The sequence below is a fragment of the Sipha flava genome, unplaced genomic scaffold (genome assembly GCF_003268045.1).
Source record: "Sipha flava isolate LNK unplaced genomic scaffold, YSA_version1 88_pilon_pilon, whole genome shotgun sequence".
Taxonomy (NCBI): Eukaryota; Metazoa; Arthropoda; class Insecta; order Hemiptera; family Aphididae; genus Sipha; species Sipha flava.
Window position 1 is genome coordinate 224,088 of NW_020273630.1, and position 16,544 is coordinate 240,631.

The following is a 16,544-nucleotide window of genomic DNA, read 5'->3' on the forward strand; positions in this document are numbered from 1 at the left end:
GAGAAAGAAATTTTATTAGAATTAGCGTACAAGCAAACATATTTTCTGAACCTACAATGTGTCCCGTCCCCGAGTGTATGTTGATCATTTCATTGTTCAGCGCACGAGAAAAAAATGTAATCGTCGTCGCACGTGTGTGTTACGAGGCAAAAATATTTATCATAAAACGTCACACGGTTATTGAACAAATCGGTGGCGGCCACTGTCCGGCCGACGGCGGTTTGCGCAAAACCGTTTCGAAACACTGTTTGTTTACTGGTCATAATTTACGGCCGTGACCGGCGAATACCTTGGTCTGGATGCGAATTATGAACTGTTGTCCAAACAGCAATAATAATCGACGAGTAACGCGAAACCGCGGTTAAAACGATACCGGAACAACACTACCGTTTAAACGGATCAACGCCATAAGCCATTTGTGACGAATCGCTTGAAACCCGACTTACCACGTAGCCGAGCTCTCGTTCGCATTGCGGGACGCCGCACGACTCGGCAAGATGACGTTGTTGTCGCCAGTGTGTAATGGCATTTAACAGTTTACTCGCGATGAAAATGAACACAAATTTTAAGCATGGATTTGATAATCAGAAGAAAAATCAAAACAAATTAATGGCAATTCGACGATGAGCTGTCTTTAGAAACAGGGGGAAATAAAATAAGATAAAGAAACAAAGAACGATAGAGGGAGGGAGAAAACAATACCCAGAACCACCGCAATGACGTTTGCAGTGTCGGAAGAAAGCGTTTCTGAAACGTGACCGAACCGGAACAATTAATCAAGTATTTGTGTATTAATCTGCTGCGTATGAAATGATTTCGGTCAAGAGCTGGTGTTTCCGGAACACGAGTGAAAGGTATACTGAATAGCACATTTTATTACAAAAAAAAAATATATAAATAAATAAACAAATAACGCGTAAAAATCAATACGGCGTACACAGAAATCAGTTGAAGTGTCTGGGGCCAAACTCTTCTGTCATAGGAGTCCATCCGTTGCTGGGAGCTTGGAATTCGTTGTTGTGGACCATCAAGTCGGCTTTGCGCTGAATAACGTTCTGGGCGCGGACATCAGGCGATGGCGATGATTGCGGTGACATGAAATACTCCATGATCGGATGATAGTTGTAATTAGTCCTAGTGGTTTGATACGAATCCGGCGCGTCAGTTGGAACGTTTTGGGTCGTCGATCTGTAAACAAATAATAACGTTTTAAATATTGTACAAATTAAATGTACCGTAACGACAAACACAATTATTGTAATATTCGCTTAGTTATTATTGTATTTGTGAAATTATTTCAAGTATGCAAATTATTCGTGGTATACACCTAAGAACTGAGAAATTTACCAATTGGTTTGTTATAAATTTTACCGCATTTATTTCAATTGTTTATATTACAATGTAACGGTCAAAAATTGTTTACACTATCAGACGAAAGATACTTCATTTAAGAATACTGAGTAAATTTTTATTGTTTTTTCGAGTCAATAAGTTTTTTAATTTTTATATTTTTGATTATAGTCTTGTGAAAAACAAATTATTGACGAAATAGCAGCGTTATTTGTGATTATTTATTAATCATATAATTATTACGATAGCGCAAGACAATACTATATTTCTGACTTGTATTGTACAATTTAAAAAAACATAGTTTTGTTTTAGGACACCAAACTTATTCGAGTAAAGTACAATCCTGGATAAAGTGAAATGCGTAAGAGATCCTTCTGCAGTCCTTGGAAACCAGTGACTGCGAAACTTTTTTGTATTGTACCACAACAACTACGATCATTTTTAAAAGTATATTTTTAACAGTAAAATAAGAATACTACAATTATTTACTGTAACTTCTTAATAGTTAAAATTCTCTGTGAAAAATTAAATAATACACTTCATAGCAACTTAAATTCAAATTTTTTATAAACAAAAAACCAGTAGGTGAGCAGATGGTTGTAGTGAAAATATGCATTTTAAAGTAAAATAATTCACGTCACCTCCGACATTAATGATGTAATAAATAATTATCTACCATCTAATAATCATTCCAAAGGCAGTAACAATTTGTTTAATCATTAATAAACTATCGATACGAATATTACGGCATCAAATGTTTTTTTTTTTTAATTTCATAGCTAATGCATTTGCTGCCTTTATCGAATGTTATTAAGTAAATATCTATATTATAATATGTGAATAGATTGATTGCACTATTGTGGTTTTAGCCAGCCTCGAATGGTTTAACAACAAATCACCGTTTACGTTTAATGTTGTCGATCGATAAGGTAATGATTACATATTTATACATGAACGTACTGTGTGCATCAATGATTTGCGTAGTAGGGAACCCACGTTGTGTATCGCCGTTATTTACATCTATTACCAAGCGATTTGCTTTTTTATGTTAATTATCCGGTTAAATGACATAAATAAAAACATGTCACCTTTAGGCTTTAACCATCAAACATATATATTTACCAATTGGAAATTTTCTAATGTTAAAAACAATAAAAAAACAATAATACAAATGAAAATTTACTTTTAATATAAAAGAGGTAAACATTTTTTTTTTTTTGTCAGTTCATTTATAATTTCCTCGATTTTTATCAAGTAGTTTTTATTTATACCATCGTTATACCGTAACTTTGTCTTCCTCTGGGAGGGTCAAGACCCGGGAATCCCCCCTCCACCCCAAACAAAATACGCCACTAAATATAACATCAATATAAGAACAATTATCAAACTTTACTAATTTTAACATAGTTATTGTCAATCACCTAATGTGTTATTATATTTCTTGGTAAACAGAGTCACGTAAGGTCCTAATTTGAAAATTTCTTGACGATTGAATAGTAAATAAAATGACGATCAAAATCAGGTATAAGATTATTAAAAAAGAGACGAACATAATTTAATAAATTATATGGCTATAATAATATAGTATTGTTTTCGGTTGACTGGCTAGTAAAATGTATAAAAATTCAAATCCATATCAAGATATAATAAGTACCCTTCATGTATTTGTTTTCAGAATTTATCAATCGAAAATTTTTGATAATATATAATTTAATTTGCTCATGCTAAATACAAAGATAAATAAAATCATGTAATTTAATATTATAGTATCTGATTTAATAGTATTCTAAATTAATTATTTGTTAGTTGGACGTTTTTTATTGTTTAATCTAAAATACAAGCTTTCTACTGTTTACATTACTACTATTCCATTAATTAGTTTAGATCTCATGCTTTATATTAATATGCTAATTAAAATATTTTTTTTTACACAAAACTCACTCCAAAAATTTGTTTCAAATAACATCAATTTTATCTTGTACACGAGTATAATAATTTAATGAATATATCTACACCAATAAAAAATAAATCCAAAATATTTAATACAAATAGCTATGAATATTCAACAATACATACAATTATAATTTATACAGAACGTTTTACTACTGTAATAAAATACTTATAAAAATGTAACATTTATTCATCATTTTCTAACATAAATTTTAATATATTTTGTTATTTTATTCAACTCAGTTTATATATAATAAAAATGAAAAAAATTATTTAAAAAATGATCCTTGTGTTTAATTTTTCTTTTATTCCTCATCATTAGCTTGCTAATATCATTAAATTTAATCTCAAACTTGGTTTCAGACTTATATAATAGTGTATTAGTTTCCTACAACATCTTTATAACAACAAACAGAATATTGTTTTACCTCATTTATTTATCATATTTATGTATCCTATTTTTATTAATAATTGTTCAAATATCAATTTACCTATTTTGTGTTAACATTTTATTTCGCGTGCTAATTAATTGTATGTAAACTATTTTGAGGCAAGTAATCCTATACGATTAAATCATTTTTGTAATAATAATAATATTAATTTATCTTATAATACGAGTATATGCAATATACATGTGTCTATTATTTGATAAAAGCAATATTTATATGAATTTAATGTAGACTGTGAAAAATTAATATGGACATTTAATTAATAATTTAATACTCTGACCTACACTATAAAGTAATTTTTAAATGACTTTTTATAGGTTGAATAGGTTATTTATCATATCGAGGCTGTTTATTTTCTTACATTATAATACATATAAATATTATTTGTAATATATTATGGATATATTAATAATTTTCGCGACAGATTTTTTCTTTAATATAAATTTTCTAAAAGTAGATTTTAATATGTTAGCAAGAATCAGAATCACGATACTATCATATAACTAAGGCATAAACTTTTATTAATTTTTATCAATTTCAAATTTAGCAATATATTTAACATAAAAAGATTTACGAGAAGTAATAAGTTATATTCATATTAATTAATATTTAAGCTAGGCACCAACATGTACATTAAAATGCAATAAAATTCTATTTTAAAATATAAATAATGCTGTTTAAAAATACTCTAATATACCTACAGCGTAAAATGATAAAAACAAAAAATTAAATAAAAAATTTAAATCAATTACATTTAATAGGTACCAAATTTTTTTTTTTTTAATAGTTCAATTTAAATATCAATTATAAATTAATGACACAATATTTTTCAATTATTAATTTTTATGCAAAACAAGTAAAATACAAAAAATAACTTAAAATGCAAAATTAAATTTTAATTATTAAATAATTTTAAATATGAAAAAAAAGGTTTGCTTGGAAAGCAATAATTCGAATAGGTATTATAAAATATAATTCACATTACAATTCATGCCGTGGAAATAAATCAATGTCTATAATAAATACGTTTGAAACTTTTACTTTATGCACTTTTCTTAGTTTGTAAAATCGTTTAGGTACTTAAATTCTGGTTTTATAAGAAAATTGTATATCTTAAAATCACCAGGATTCATACATTTAAATATTAAAGTTTTGTCTTAAATATCAAACATAAAATATGTCTCAATCACTAACTAAAATATATTATATAATTTGGTTTACAACTTGTCAACTTAATGAAAAAATACTCAACTTATTAACTATATTGTTTAATAACTTTACATCAAATATACAACACATTTATCCATTTCACAAATTATATGTCTAATCATAATAATAATCATAATCTAAAGGATGGTTTGATAGGTTGGATGAACCCATGAAAATAACTATTACATTATTGAAGATGATATTTTGAACTACTAGTTTGATTATATTAGGAATATCTTTGGTATTAAAAATAATCATGAATGACCTCCAAATAATATATTTTTAAGTATAAAACTAATTTCCTACTTTTTTTTGTATTTAAATTAAAATGATAAATTTCAAATAATTCGAGTATATTATTATTTTGTACAAGATAATAATTACTTATTCCGGTTTTTCTTGTATGGCCTCCTAGTTACCGGCGGATATTTAGCGGGAAGTGTTTCGTGCACCGTATACGGTGTAGATTGTGTGGATTGTTGTAACCGTTTATGTGGTACAATTTTTTTTTGATTGGTATTCGAAGATTGCGTATGATGATCATCGGCCACAGAATTTTGCGATTCAAAATTATCCGGAACGAGTGGATTCAATTCTTGGATATGACAAGCGCAACAAGTGGGCACCTGTACATAAATAAAACATTATAATCAAATAAATGCTATTTGATAAACATTGGTGGTGTAATATAGCCTTATAAATGAAGTAGTGTTTCATTAATTTTACATTTCAAAGGCTTACATTTGCGCACATTATATTTTCAATGCTTCGAAAACGATCAGATTAAAATAAACAACACAAAATTAACCAAAACCAATACCTTAAATATATCCAACGTCAGTCCAGAAAATTGATCCCAAGTGAGCAGTCTATGATAGTTGTACACCTGATGACACGTAGATTTGAATTTTGTAGATACATGAGAACATCTTGTTTCAGGTTTCCTATACAGACAACAATTATCGTAGAACAATGTTTATTGACAATCGTTTTTTTTTTTTTTTACTTAATTTATGAACTCACAAGCATTTTTCAAGTCTCAACGTTTGAACGTATTCATCTGTGTTCACGACGTATTTCCACTGTCCATTTGTGGATCGAGCTTTTTTTGGTCTAGCCATCGTAATTTTACTTTGGCAAATTGCATCTTCCGGATTGCTATCAATTCGTCTATTACATAATCAATATTATAATTAAAATTAATTTCATTTATATTAAGTTCAAAAAATACCTTTCAGGTATGTTCGAATCGAAAGAATCAGATATATTATATTTTGGATCCTTAATTAGTGCTTGAAACGCAGCTCTACTGTTGGCTGTATCCTCGATGCTTTCAATAATTTCAAGACTAAAAACATTAAAAACTAATAAAAATTTGAATTTAATCATTTTAAACATTAATTTTACTATCATATTTTTTTATTTTTTTATTGACAATTAGCTGATGTGTAAACAAATTTTAAGCCCAGGTTTTTATATTAATTTCATTCTAAGCCATGGAATATTCAATTGTAAAAAATAATCATTCAATAGTTGATGCGTTATTTATTCATATATCATAACAGAGAAATTAAATACACTCTCGAATAAATATAATTCTATGAGTAACAAATCATCGATAAACCATAACACGCTAATACTTATAATTTATCATCCAGTGAGATGGCTTAAGAATAATTTTTTCCAAGCATCATAATTTATAAAAAGAACATTATAATTATCTACTCCTATAAGTGAACTAACTGTTTATTATAAATTATACACATGCATGTACATAAACAAATTCAAATATACATCTTGTGCTTATCCATCATTATTATCGTCTAACGAGAAGCTTAAAACCACAATTTTAAATTACTATTATTTTCAGAAATACGGTTCTATAATTGGGTAATTTAAATACTATCGGATAAAAATAATTATCTACAATTTCTTTCGTAAACAATTTTACAACTTTGAAGTTAATTTGTTTTTAATAAACACTAAATTAGTTCCGTTATTTAGTTTAAATAACTGTAAAATAAACATTCAGCGATAAATCACTTGTGAAATAATTTCTTAAATTAAATTGCGTATTGGATAAGACGTTGAAATTTTTATGATGCTTTTAAAATGTTTTCGTTATTTTTTAAAGAATCGTAGACAAATAACAAAGATAAAAAATAACAACTAAGAAGTATTTTAAGCTAGAATAATTATCAAGAAAACCGAAAACTTGGTTACATTTTTAAAATTATTTTTTTTCTGTGTTAACATTTTAAACCGTAGGCATTAGTATTTTTCACAAATTTAACAAATTTAAACATTTGAACATAACAAAATAATTTTTTCGTTTATAAATAAATATATAATACATACATAACCTAAAGGTGGACATCGATTAATATAAAAACCCATCTATAACTAGAGTACGAATTTGTCATACTACATTAGAATGAAATTCTGATGTATTGAACTCAAACGTGATATAATATTTCGTTGATCTTGTAAAACGTAAGTTTCATGCAATCACTAATTCTTTTAATATGTTTTCTGATACAAAACGAAAAAAAATAAAGATTTTTTTATCGGACCCAAATTCTTGTAACTCATACGTTTGATGTATACATTTCCCTGACCCTAACATTACGTACGTTGTTCGAAACGCATAAACGTTTATTTATTTCGTTTCATTTTTTAAAAAACAAATTCCGTTCAATCGTCCGTACAATACGTTCGAAGATTTAAAACAATGGGGCGAATGGGCTGCGTATCATAGCCTAGTTGGGTGCGCAACAGCTGTCCATCAGATATTACTAGACCTCGGTGCGCTTTCGACCGTTTACGGTCAACCCGATGGATTGCGGCGGTGACGATCGAAACACTGTGCATACTAACTCGGGGTACGCTTGGACGTCCAGACAAATGTTATCGCCGAACAGGTCGCAATCGTCCAGCGGGCTCTCGGAGGTAGGCGGCGATTCCGGTACCTTGCTGGGTTGTTGTCTGAGCACGGCCGTCGCGGGCATCGGCAGGTAGGGTCGCTTCATACCTGTTCCGAAGTCAATGCAAACATGTTATTTGGGTCAACGACCTTGGGACGGCTATCTACTATGATATCGTTGCGTGCACGTAACGCGTACAGTTTATAAGTAAAAATAAAACCAGTTACTTGGCCGTTCAGGAATCCGTTGTGGAAACCGGCGGATCAACGTGTTCGGCAATCGGTGGCGATTAGGTGGAGGAGGCGCGGACAAATGGTACGACTGCGAGTGTTGGAAAAGAACCGAAAAAAAAAAAACGAAACGAATATTATAATATTTTACTATCGATCGGCGCTCATACACGACCGCAGCAGCTGCACCGCTACGACCGTAACAGTCCCGCGACCTTAATGTCGTTGCGATAATAATAACAACGATAATGACATTCGTGTATCGTAACTGACCCCGTAACCGGATGACGCCCTGGCCGACGCTTCGACGCCGCCGCCCCTGGCCGTCTGACCGTTCCGCAACATCGCCGCTATGTCCTGGCTGATGGGCAACAATAGTTGCGCGTTCAGCGCCTTGTTGTTCAAGTTCTGCGACTGGCCCTTGCCCATCACCATACCGGCCAGCGCGAGCCGCTGCGCCGGCGTCATGGCCTTGACGATCGGCACCACTTGGGCCAACCGCTCCTTCATGCCGGGCTTCCGCATTGCCGACTGCACCAGTTTCTGCATGGTGTCCGACTTCCGGTCGGCCATGTTCCTGCAGCACGCGCGCGCGTTCGATTACGACATGTACATAGTGCTTGGTTTGTGGGGGAGCGCTGGGGGACGGAATACCCCGAATAATTTTCAGAAATGTTAACTCCCCCTCCTACTATTATTATGTTATAATTATAACGCTCGACAAGTTTTGGAGACGCTCTTCTTTTTTTTAAAGTAAATAGAGCCCCCCTTCTTTAATTTTCCCAAATCGAGTATGATCACACCGGGATTTTTGTTAGCGTTCCACTATTATGTATGCGCGCGTTAGCCACGGCGTCGACAGTTATCACTAGGGTTCGGGACTTGAAGCATTCTATTGTTTTTATTTATTTAATTATTTATTTTATTTATTTCGTATTGTTTAATAACGATTGCAAAATAGTCCAAGTAAGATATAAATTTGTTTTAAGTCAAAAAGGATTGATATACAAATATTTCAATATTTTCGCCGTTTTCTGAGCAAAACGCATATTCGACAAATTTTGGCAATTTAATTGTTATTTATAGCAGCATATTTACGCAGTTTTCGTTTGATGTTAAGTGCATATGCTTTAAAGGTTAACGTAATTTTTTTTTTTTTTACTTTCATGCATCGGACAATATACGTAATTATAGAACGAGTCGGGACAGAGCAACAAGAGAAATAACTTGTTCCTACGTTTACTATCGTTTATCGTAAATCGTTCAGTTACCTAGTTTTTTTTATTGTAGAAGATGAAAAAAATGAAATCGAAAACATACACAGTAATATAATGTGATTATTTTCAAAAAATACTAATTAAAAAAAATATCTAAATTTAAATGAATAAATCAAAATTTTTTACTGTCATTAAAAATATATTCAGTTGCATATTTTTGCACATATTTCAGTGAAGTGCATATTTCCTAACCATTTTGTACATTGAGTCCCGAACCCTAGTTATTACATACATACTATTGAACATATCATTACCGTTATTGATGATCATTATAGCAGTGAGAAAATGCGTGTTCGACGGTCGAAACGTGGTTCTTATACAACGGGGCGGTTCATTCGATCATAAAAATCATACCTTGCCCCGCAGTCATCGCGCGAATTTGTATTTTCATTTACGATTTTTTTTAAATTTTTATTTTTTTTTTTTTAAGAATTTTACAAATTTACAAACTTTTGTTTAAAACATTAAGACAACGAATAACTGAGCACGATGTAATTTTCAGGTGCTATTTAGAACTACCAGTTGAACATAAAAATCGTCTTAATATGTGCAATTTTTAAAAAAAAAAAAACCAATTCAAAATAACAGAACACGGTAAAATATTTAGTTGAGAACTAATGTTTCCGGTTGGACGAATAGATCGTCTTAAAACAACATGGGTGTTCAAAAATCATTTTTCGTCCCCTGAATACTCATTTCCACGATTGTTATTTTTCATTATGCGTGATCTGATGCGTGCGAATAACTTCTGAACTCTAGGAATGAGTATTATGTGAATGCTGAGGAAATTCCAGCCTCCTCCTCCCCCATCGAGATCACTAATGCAAAAGGTATGCCCGTAAGGAATTGTGATTAAAAATCATAAGATACACTTGAAAGTCGACGCATAGTTGTACATGTAAATGAATATTTTCAGAATTTCACGCATCCGTGTACACGTATATTATAATTATGAAATGGTATATATTAAATTTTGTCATATTATGCCGCTGTAAATATTTCCGACGGCCGTTGTGCAACGCCTACAATGCGCAAAATAAAACATGAGGATTTAATAATTTAATTTAAAAAAAAAAAACAAGCGTGAAATGTTAACAGTTCACAACAAAGACGATCGTTGCGTTCAACATTGTAAGCAAAAAAATATCGCGATACAATTCATTTTTTATACACAAATAAAACCAATGGTATGATATTTTAGGAATACGCCAATAGAAGTTGTAACGGACCACCAAACGGATATGACATACTATTAACGGTATACTGCGAGTATTTTATAGATATCTAAAAAGCAATAAAAAATTAGTAGCAGTTAATACCTGTAGACAATATTTGTCGAATTGAAATGATCTTTGGGGTACGGATTTTCTTGTTGTTCCACAATCAATTTTCAATTTAAAATTGTATAAACTGTTCACGCAGTACACAATACGCATAATTTCCTCAGTTATTATTTTTGCTCGGCTATTCCATTACAAAAGGTTGTTGTTGTTGCGGTTATTACTAACCATAAACCATGTTATTAGAACAGAACTTTGTTTTCAAAAAAAAATAAAAAAAATATGTATTGTTCATAATGCGCATGCGCGTTTTATCTATTTTTTTACGTTCATTTTGCGTACAGCGCAATCAATTCAGTTGTGCGTTTGTTTTATCGGTAGAAAGATTATCCTCAGGAACGAAACATCGTACACGCATCGGAACATCGTGTCCGTAAAATCAAATCACTTAGATAGGTACTGCACAATCGTAGCATGGATCGGATTAGTCGGGTTCGCTTGTACCAGCGAACGTGGGCGTAAGGCGATGTCCATAAAAATATAAATAAAACAAAAACCGAGAGAAAGCAGGTCGTAGAGAGATGACTAATCATTTGCAGAGGATTTTTAACGAGACCCACCCATGAGCAGGATGACTATTCGCACGCCTTTTTTCTTTTTTTTTGAGCGCACACTTTTGTCGGGTGACATTAACTCATTTGTTATTAGGACACTCACGTGGACTCGTCCGACGGCTCTTCGTCCATATCGAGATCGGTCATGAATACGTTGTTACTGTTATCGCTTTCCGCCGCCGTCGTGTTAGGAGAGTCGTCATCGTTATCAGCTGCGGTCACGTTGCCATCGTCATCGCCGCCCAGACCGTCGTCCAGTGGGAAGTCCTCTAAGTCGTCACATGCGACGGCCACGAACGTCTGCAACGCGCAGATACAATAATTACTACTCTATCGCTATCGACATCGAAACATTCGAAGCGTTCCAAAGTTATCGTCACTATTATCAGTGCCGGATTACCCATCAGGCGGAATAGGCGCCCCCGTCTTAGGGCCTCACTGATTTAAGGGGCCCTGTGAAAACGGAAAACTATATATATTTTTTTAATTAACAATACCTGTATTTTATTTACGAGTTTTCAGGACAAAATTCATTATGAAAATTTCATGTATATATTATATTTAATATAATATATATTAAGTTGTGTTATACGCAGTGATAATAATAAAACTATTTTGATAAAAAATATAAATACATAATATAGTAATTAATTGATTTTTCTTGCAAATAAAAAAATGTAATTAACATTATTTTATTTATCGATAACGGTTGATTATTATTAAACCGGTTTGTTTTAATAATTGGACAGTACTGTTATAGATGTATGTAAAACATAATTTTGTAGAGCCCAAAAGGTTAGTTGCCCAAGAGCCTATAAACGTTTAATCCGGCACTGACTATTATTGTTCGGTAGCTCGGTGTGGCTCGGAAATGTTTAAGAAAAAAAAAAACCCCGGGTTCGTTTCTAATGACCATCGTTACGATTCACCAGTGCCAATGACATTATAACGTTGTACTGCTAACCACTACTTATGCACATCGCTTGTTCGTCGTCCTACGTAGGTGCACGGTGCACATTGTGGTCCGTAACGCGAACATTTCGTTGCGGTACGGGTGAAGGAAAAAAAAGTAGCTACGCCGTACTCGTTTTGCCGTGTCCGCGAAAACGCGGTCGCACCGGCACTGACTTTACGGGATTTTATTATCATCAGTTATAGTAATCCACGTGCTGGGAACTATGCTATTGCTGTTACACTTCTGCAGTGTTTCCGAACGAGTGTCACACGTGGATCGCCCCCCCCCCCGTCCTACCGGAACTACGTTTCCATAAAATTATAATTCTAAATTAAGATGACATTGTGGTTTTTAAAAGAAACACACGGTAAACCGATAAAATATTGTGAGTTTGGTTTATAACGAAATCGTGTACATTTTAGTGACGAATACCCCGATGTAAATTAATGATTTTAAACCATAATTTCTCTATGGTTTACTTACCTACATTGAAACGTTAACGCGTAAAAAAAAAATAACTTCGTGTGTTATATTTTAATCTTATGGTGTACAATTTAAATGTATTTCTTATGTTTGATTTTTATCCATAACCAGTATAATTATGTTTATATTGTGCAGTGATGGAGTACTTCACTGCAAGTCCAATTACACGTATAATTTAAATATGTACTCGTTATAATATTAGCTGTTCAATCGTACGATTTGACGCAAATTTATTTACACAGTTCATTAGCCAATATCTTATTTTTATTTTTATTTTTGGAAAACCGTTTATCTTGTTTATCTTTGTTATTTGCACCGTCAAATATTATAAAAATATTAAGTAAAATTTAAAAATACTACGAGTGGATGTAGGGAAAAAAAATTACTTTGATATAATATTACATCCACATTGTATTATACTATTTTGCCATTATTTTTGAGAAACGTTTTACAAATTTACCATGATATCACTTTGAGAATTCAGTAACACGATATTGAAGCCATACGTTATATTTTAATAATACTTGATGTATTAGTACAACGATATTTGTAAGTTAAACTACTATTCATAAACCCTAAAACTCTCAGTACCTATCTAATTTAATTAATTTTAAAAATATTTAACGATTTTTTTGTTTTGAAAAGCGTTTGACATTTTAAAAACTTTAAGAAATCTGAAAGTATAGTACTTTCATTGAAAATATTGTGAATACAACTTCATGAAAAAATAAATACTAAATAAAATTAGTTATCGTTGTTCTAAATTTGAAGTAGATGTACGATATAGATATCATGGTTTACGTTGAGTTGAACCGATACGTGATATCTGAACCTTGTTCTTTATAACACATGTTCATCAATATATTATACGTACAAGCGCAGTACCTAAATAAGCGTTATGCCATCATTGATACATTTTATTTAAAGAAGATTACATTGTGTTATTTTTAACTCATTCTTCAAATCTTATTTTTTAAATAACACACAACTAAAAAAAAAAACCCATAAAAACTTATTTACATAAATACACGCCATTGATTACATTTATGTCAAAAACATATCAGCTACTAATTTAAAAAAATATCAATAATTCTGAGCAAGGTACTTGTATTAATAATGTTAATTTAGAGCATATATCATTAAAATAATTAATAAACAAATTAATAAAAACAATTGTTTTCATCGAATTATTTTAAAATATGTTTCTGATGAGAATTATTTTTATATACTTACTAATTGGTAAAATTAAACACAAAATATTTAACATATAACACTGATTTACGTTAGAATTTGATTTATAATTAAGATTAATCCTGGTACGCACAAAAAATATTATAAATAGTTGACATACAGTTTAGACTTAGTTCATTATGTGGGTCAACATTTTTGATTCGTTCCTCGAACCCTGTATAATTTATACTTTTAATTCCAAAAAATACCACTTCTCAGTTACAGTCGTAAATTTATGTTTTATCCTGTCTATATAATGATAAAAATAATTGTTATATGTATACCATTTTTTCACTCTTTTTTTTTTTTTTTCATTCTTAACTTTTGTATTTTATCATTGTTCTTGTTTTAATTAATTTGTACCGTTTTTAATAATTGTGAGCATAGAATATAAAATGGCCCAACATTAAATTATCGTACTAGTCAGCGTATTCGAGTGAAAATTAAATAAATTAACACCATGTAGGCATAAATTAAAAATAGAAAAGAACTCTAATCCTCGTATTCTAAATGTTTTATGAATGAAAAATTTATTTTTAATCAATATTCAGTTTGAGTTAAATAAACTTAAAAGCATTATTTTAAGTTTTAAAATTTTAAAATAAACTTTGGCGTTATCCGTTACTATTTTTCAAATATAATATAAAAACTAACCGACTCGAACATATGTCAATACATTCGCAATCTAGTGAATGTCGTCAACAATTTTCACTGTCTATAAACTGGACGATATGTTTTCCTATTGTGAGCATTTTATACTCTATGGAATGATGAGAAAAAAATGAAGTGGTTATTTCACTTTCACGGGATGCATGACCAATGGACCGAGAATAAAATAGATTTTCAAATAAAAACTAATAACATTAATATTGTTTAATCAATGTAAATATTTTAATTGGATATGATCTATTTTATATTCTCAAAATTCGAACACCATTTTCACACATAAAAAAAAAATGTAGTTTTATATTATGTGTCAATTAAATATATAAATAATATTTTTTTAAATTTTACAAAAGATTGAATTAAAAATGTCCTCTCTTGTAGACATGTTACTTGTTTTTTCACTATACATTTTTGTTGGGATAAATTCATAAAAAGTTATAAAAAATATAACTTTATAATTTTTAATCACACGATCATTCATAATTTTCTAAAAATGTTTATGATTTTGGTTCGAATGAAATATATATAATTATTTTTGATTTAATACAATTTATCATGATAAATTGTATAACCTATGCATAGGTATTATAGTTCAATCTTCATTTTCTTAGTACGTAACGACATTCAATTGAAACTTTATTGTTAAATATAATATTTTATATCATGAATATCTAAAAGAATTGTTATTTTATAGTTAAAAAGTAGAATTCAAAAAGTATGTGCTTACAATAAAATTTTCAAACACATATTTGTTTGTTGCATTGTCTTCGACTATTATGTACTTTAATCTAATCTAAATATTGAATTGATTACTATAAAATTTTTTATAATTTTCTTTTAATAAAAAAAAAATTGTTCGTTAAAAAAAACAATGAATATAAAAAAAGTAGCGTATAAAGCAGGGGCGGCAAATCGGTTGATCTCGGACGATTTCAAAGTCGATCATGTTAGAATTTATTTTTGTGTGACGTGCACGAAAATTAATCGTGGTAGTTATGAACAAATTGTCAATACGTTTTATCTATATAGTTTTCATCTTTTATTCTGGTTTATAAAAAAATTTTCCAAAAATATAGATCTTCAAAAATGAAGTATATTTTTAGTTAGATCGTGGCCGAAAAAAGTTTGGCTGCCTCTGGTATAAAGTATAACGGCAGCTGAAACTAAATCATATTAAATTTGTATTTTTAATAAAATTATGTTATTAGCATTTAATATATATTTCGAAAATATAAAATTAAAAAAATGTATTACGTAATTAAAATCTGAGTCAAATGCGATTACAGCTTATATATATTTTAAATATTAGTATTATATTGCTTTTTTTTTTTTAACTACGATGTATACGTAAGGTTTTTGTTATTTAGATCTTTGAATGTAACTACTATACAAACTCTGCAACACTCGGATCCTTAAAATGTATATAGTTCTTAGTAACAGCGGTAGATAATATGAAAACTGTTATGTATTTTAAAACATCTTTGGTCGAGTAAAGGACAGCGAAAATCGTGTGCGGACGTCGTGTTTAATAAAATTAAAATGAAATACAAAACAAAATTTCAATAACAATGCACTTACCGCTGCCGCGAACAACAAAAATATCCAAACTTTATTCATGTTAACAATGGTCCGATGGTGATTTTCATGTTAAAACGCGCAAGACCGGCAACGATAATACCGATTTAAACGCGATTAAACTTCAACATGAGAGACGATAGGGAGCTACTAGAATAGATAAGTCACTGTCTCTTCTGCTCGGAAATACAGCCGGATGGAATGTCGAACCGGTCTTTGGTGGGGCACATGCGCGCGTTCACGGAGACCGAATAAGTTGGTCATTCAAGTTTAAGGTCAGTTACGTCCACAAGGCGCCGACCGTCTCCGATCTGTTCCCTACACGTAAACTGTTGTTCACCGTGTTTGTTTT

General features: G+C 30.7%; 1 protein-coding gene across 1 annotated transcript; it reads right to left on the reverse strand.

Moving 5' to 3' along the window:
• Window positions 1–855: 855 nt before the first annotated feature.
• On the reverse strand, window positions 856–16,366 carry LOC112693572 (neurotrophin 1). Its single transcript, XM_025568693.1, has 10 exons — window positions 16,196–16,366; window positions 11,387–11,583; window positions 8,386–8,689; window positions 8,110–8,203; window positions 7,836–7,989; window positions 6,190–6,306; window positions 5,982–6,128; window positions 5,779–5,902; window positions 5,343–5,584; window positions 856–1,188 (listed from the first exon to the last, which is right to left on the reverse strand). The coding sequence occupies exons 1-10, from the start codon at window positions 16,232–16,234 to the stop codon at window positions 945–947; spliced, it is 1,662 nt and encodes a 553-aa protein (XP_025424478.1). The 5' UTR covers window positions 16,235–16,366; the 3' UTR covers window positions 856–944.
• Between the last annotated feature and the right edge of the window lie 178 nt (window positions 16,367–16,544).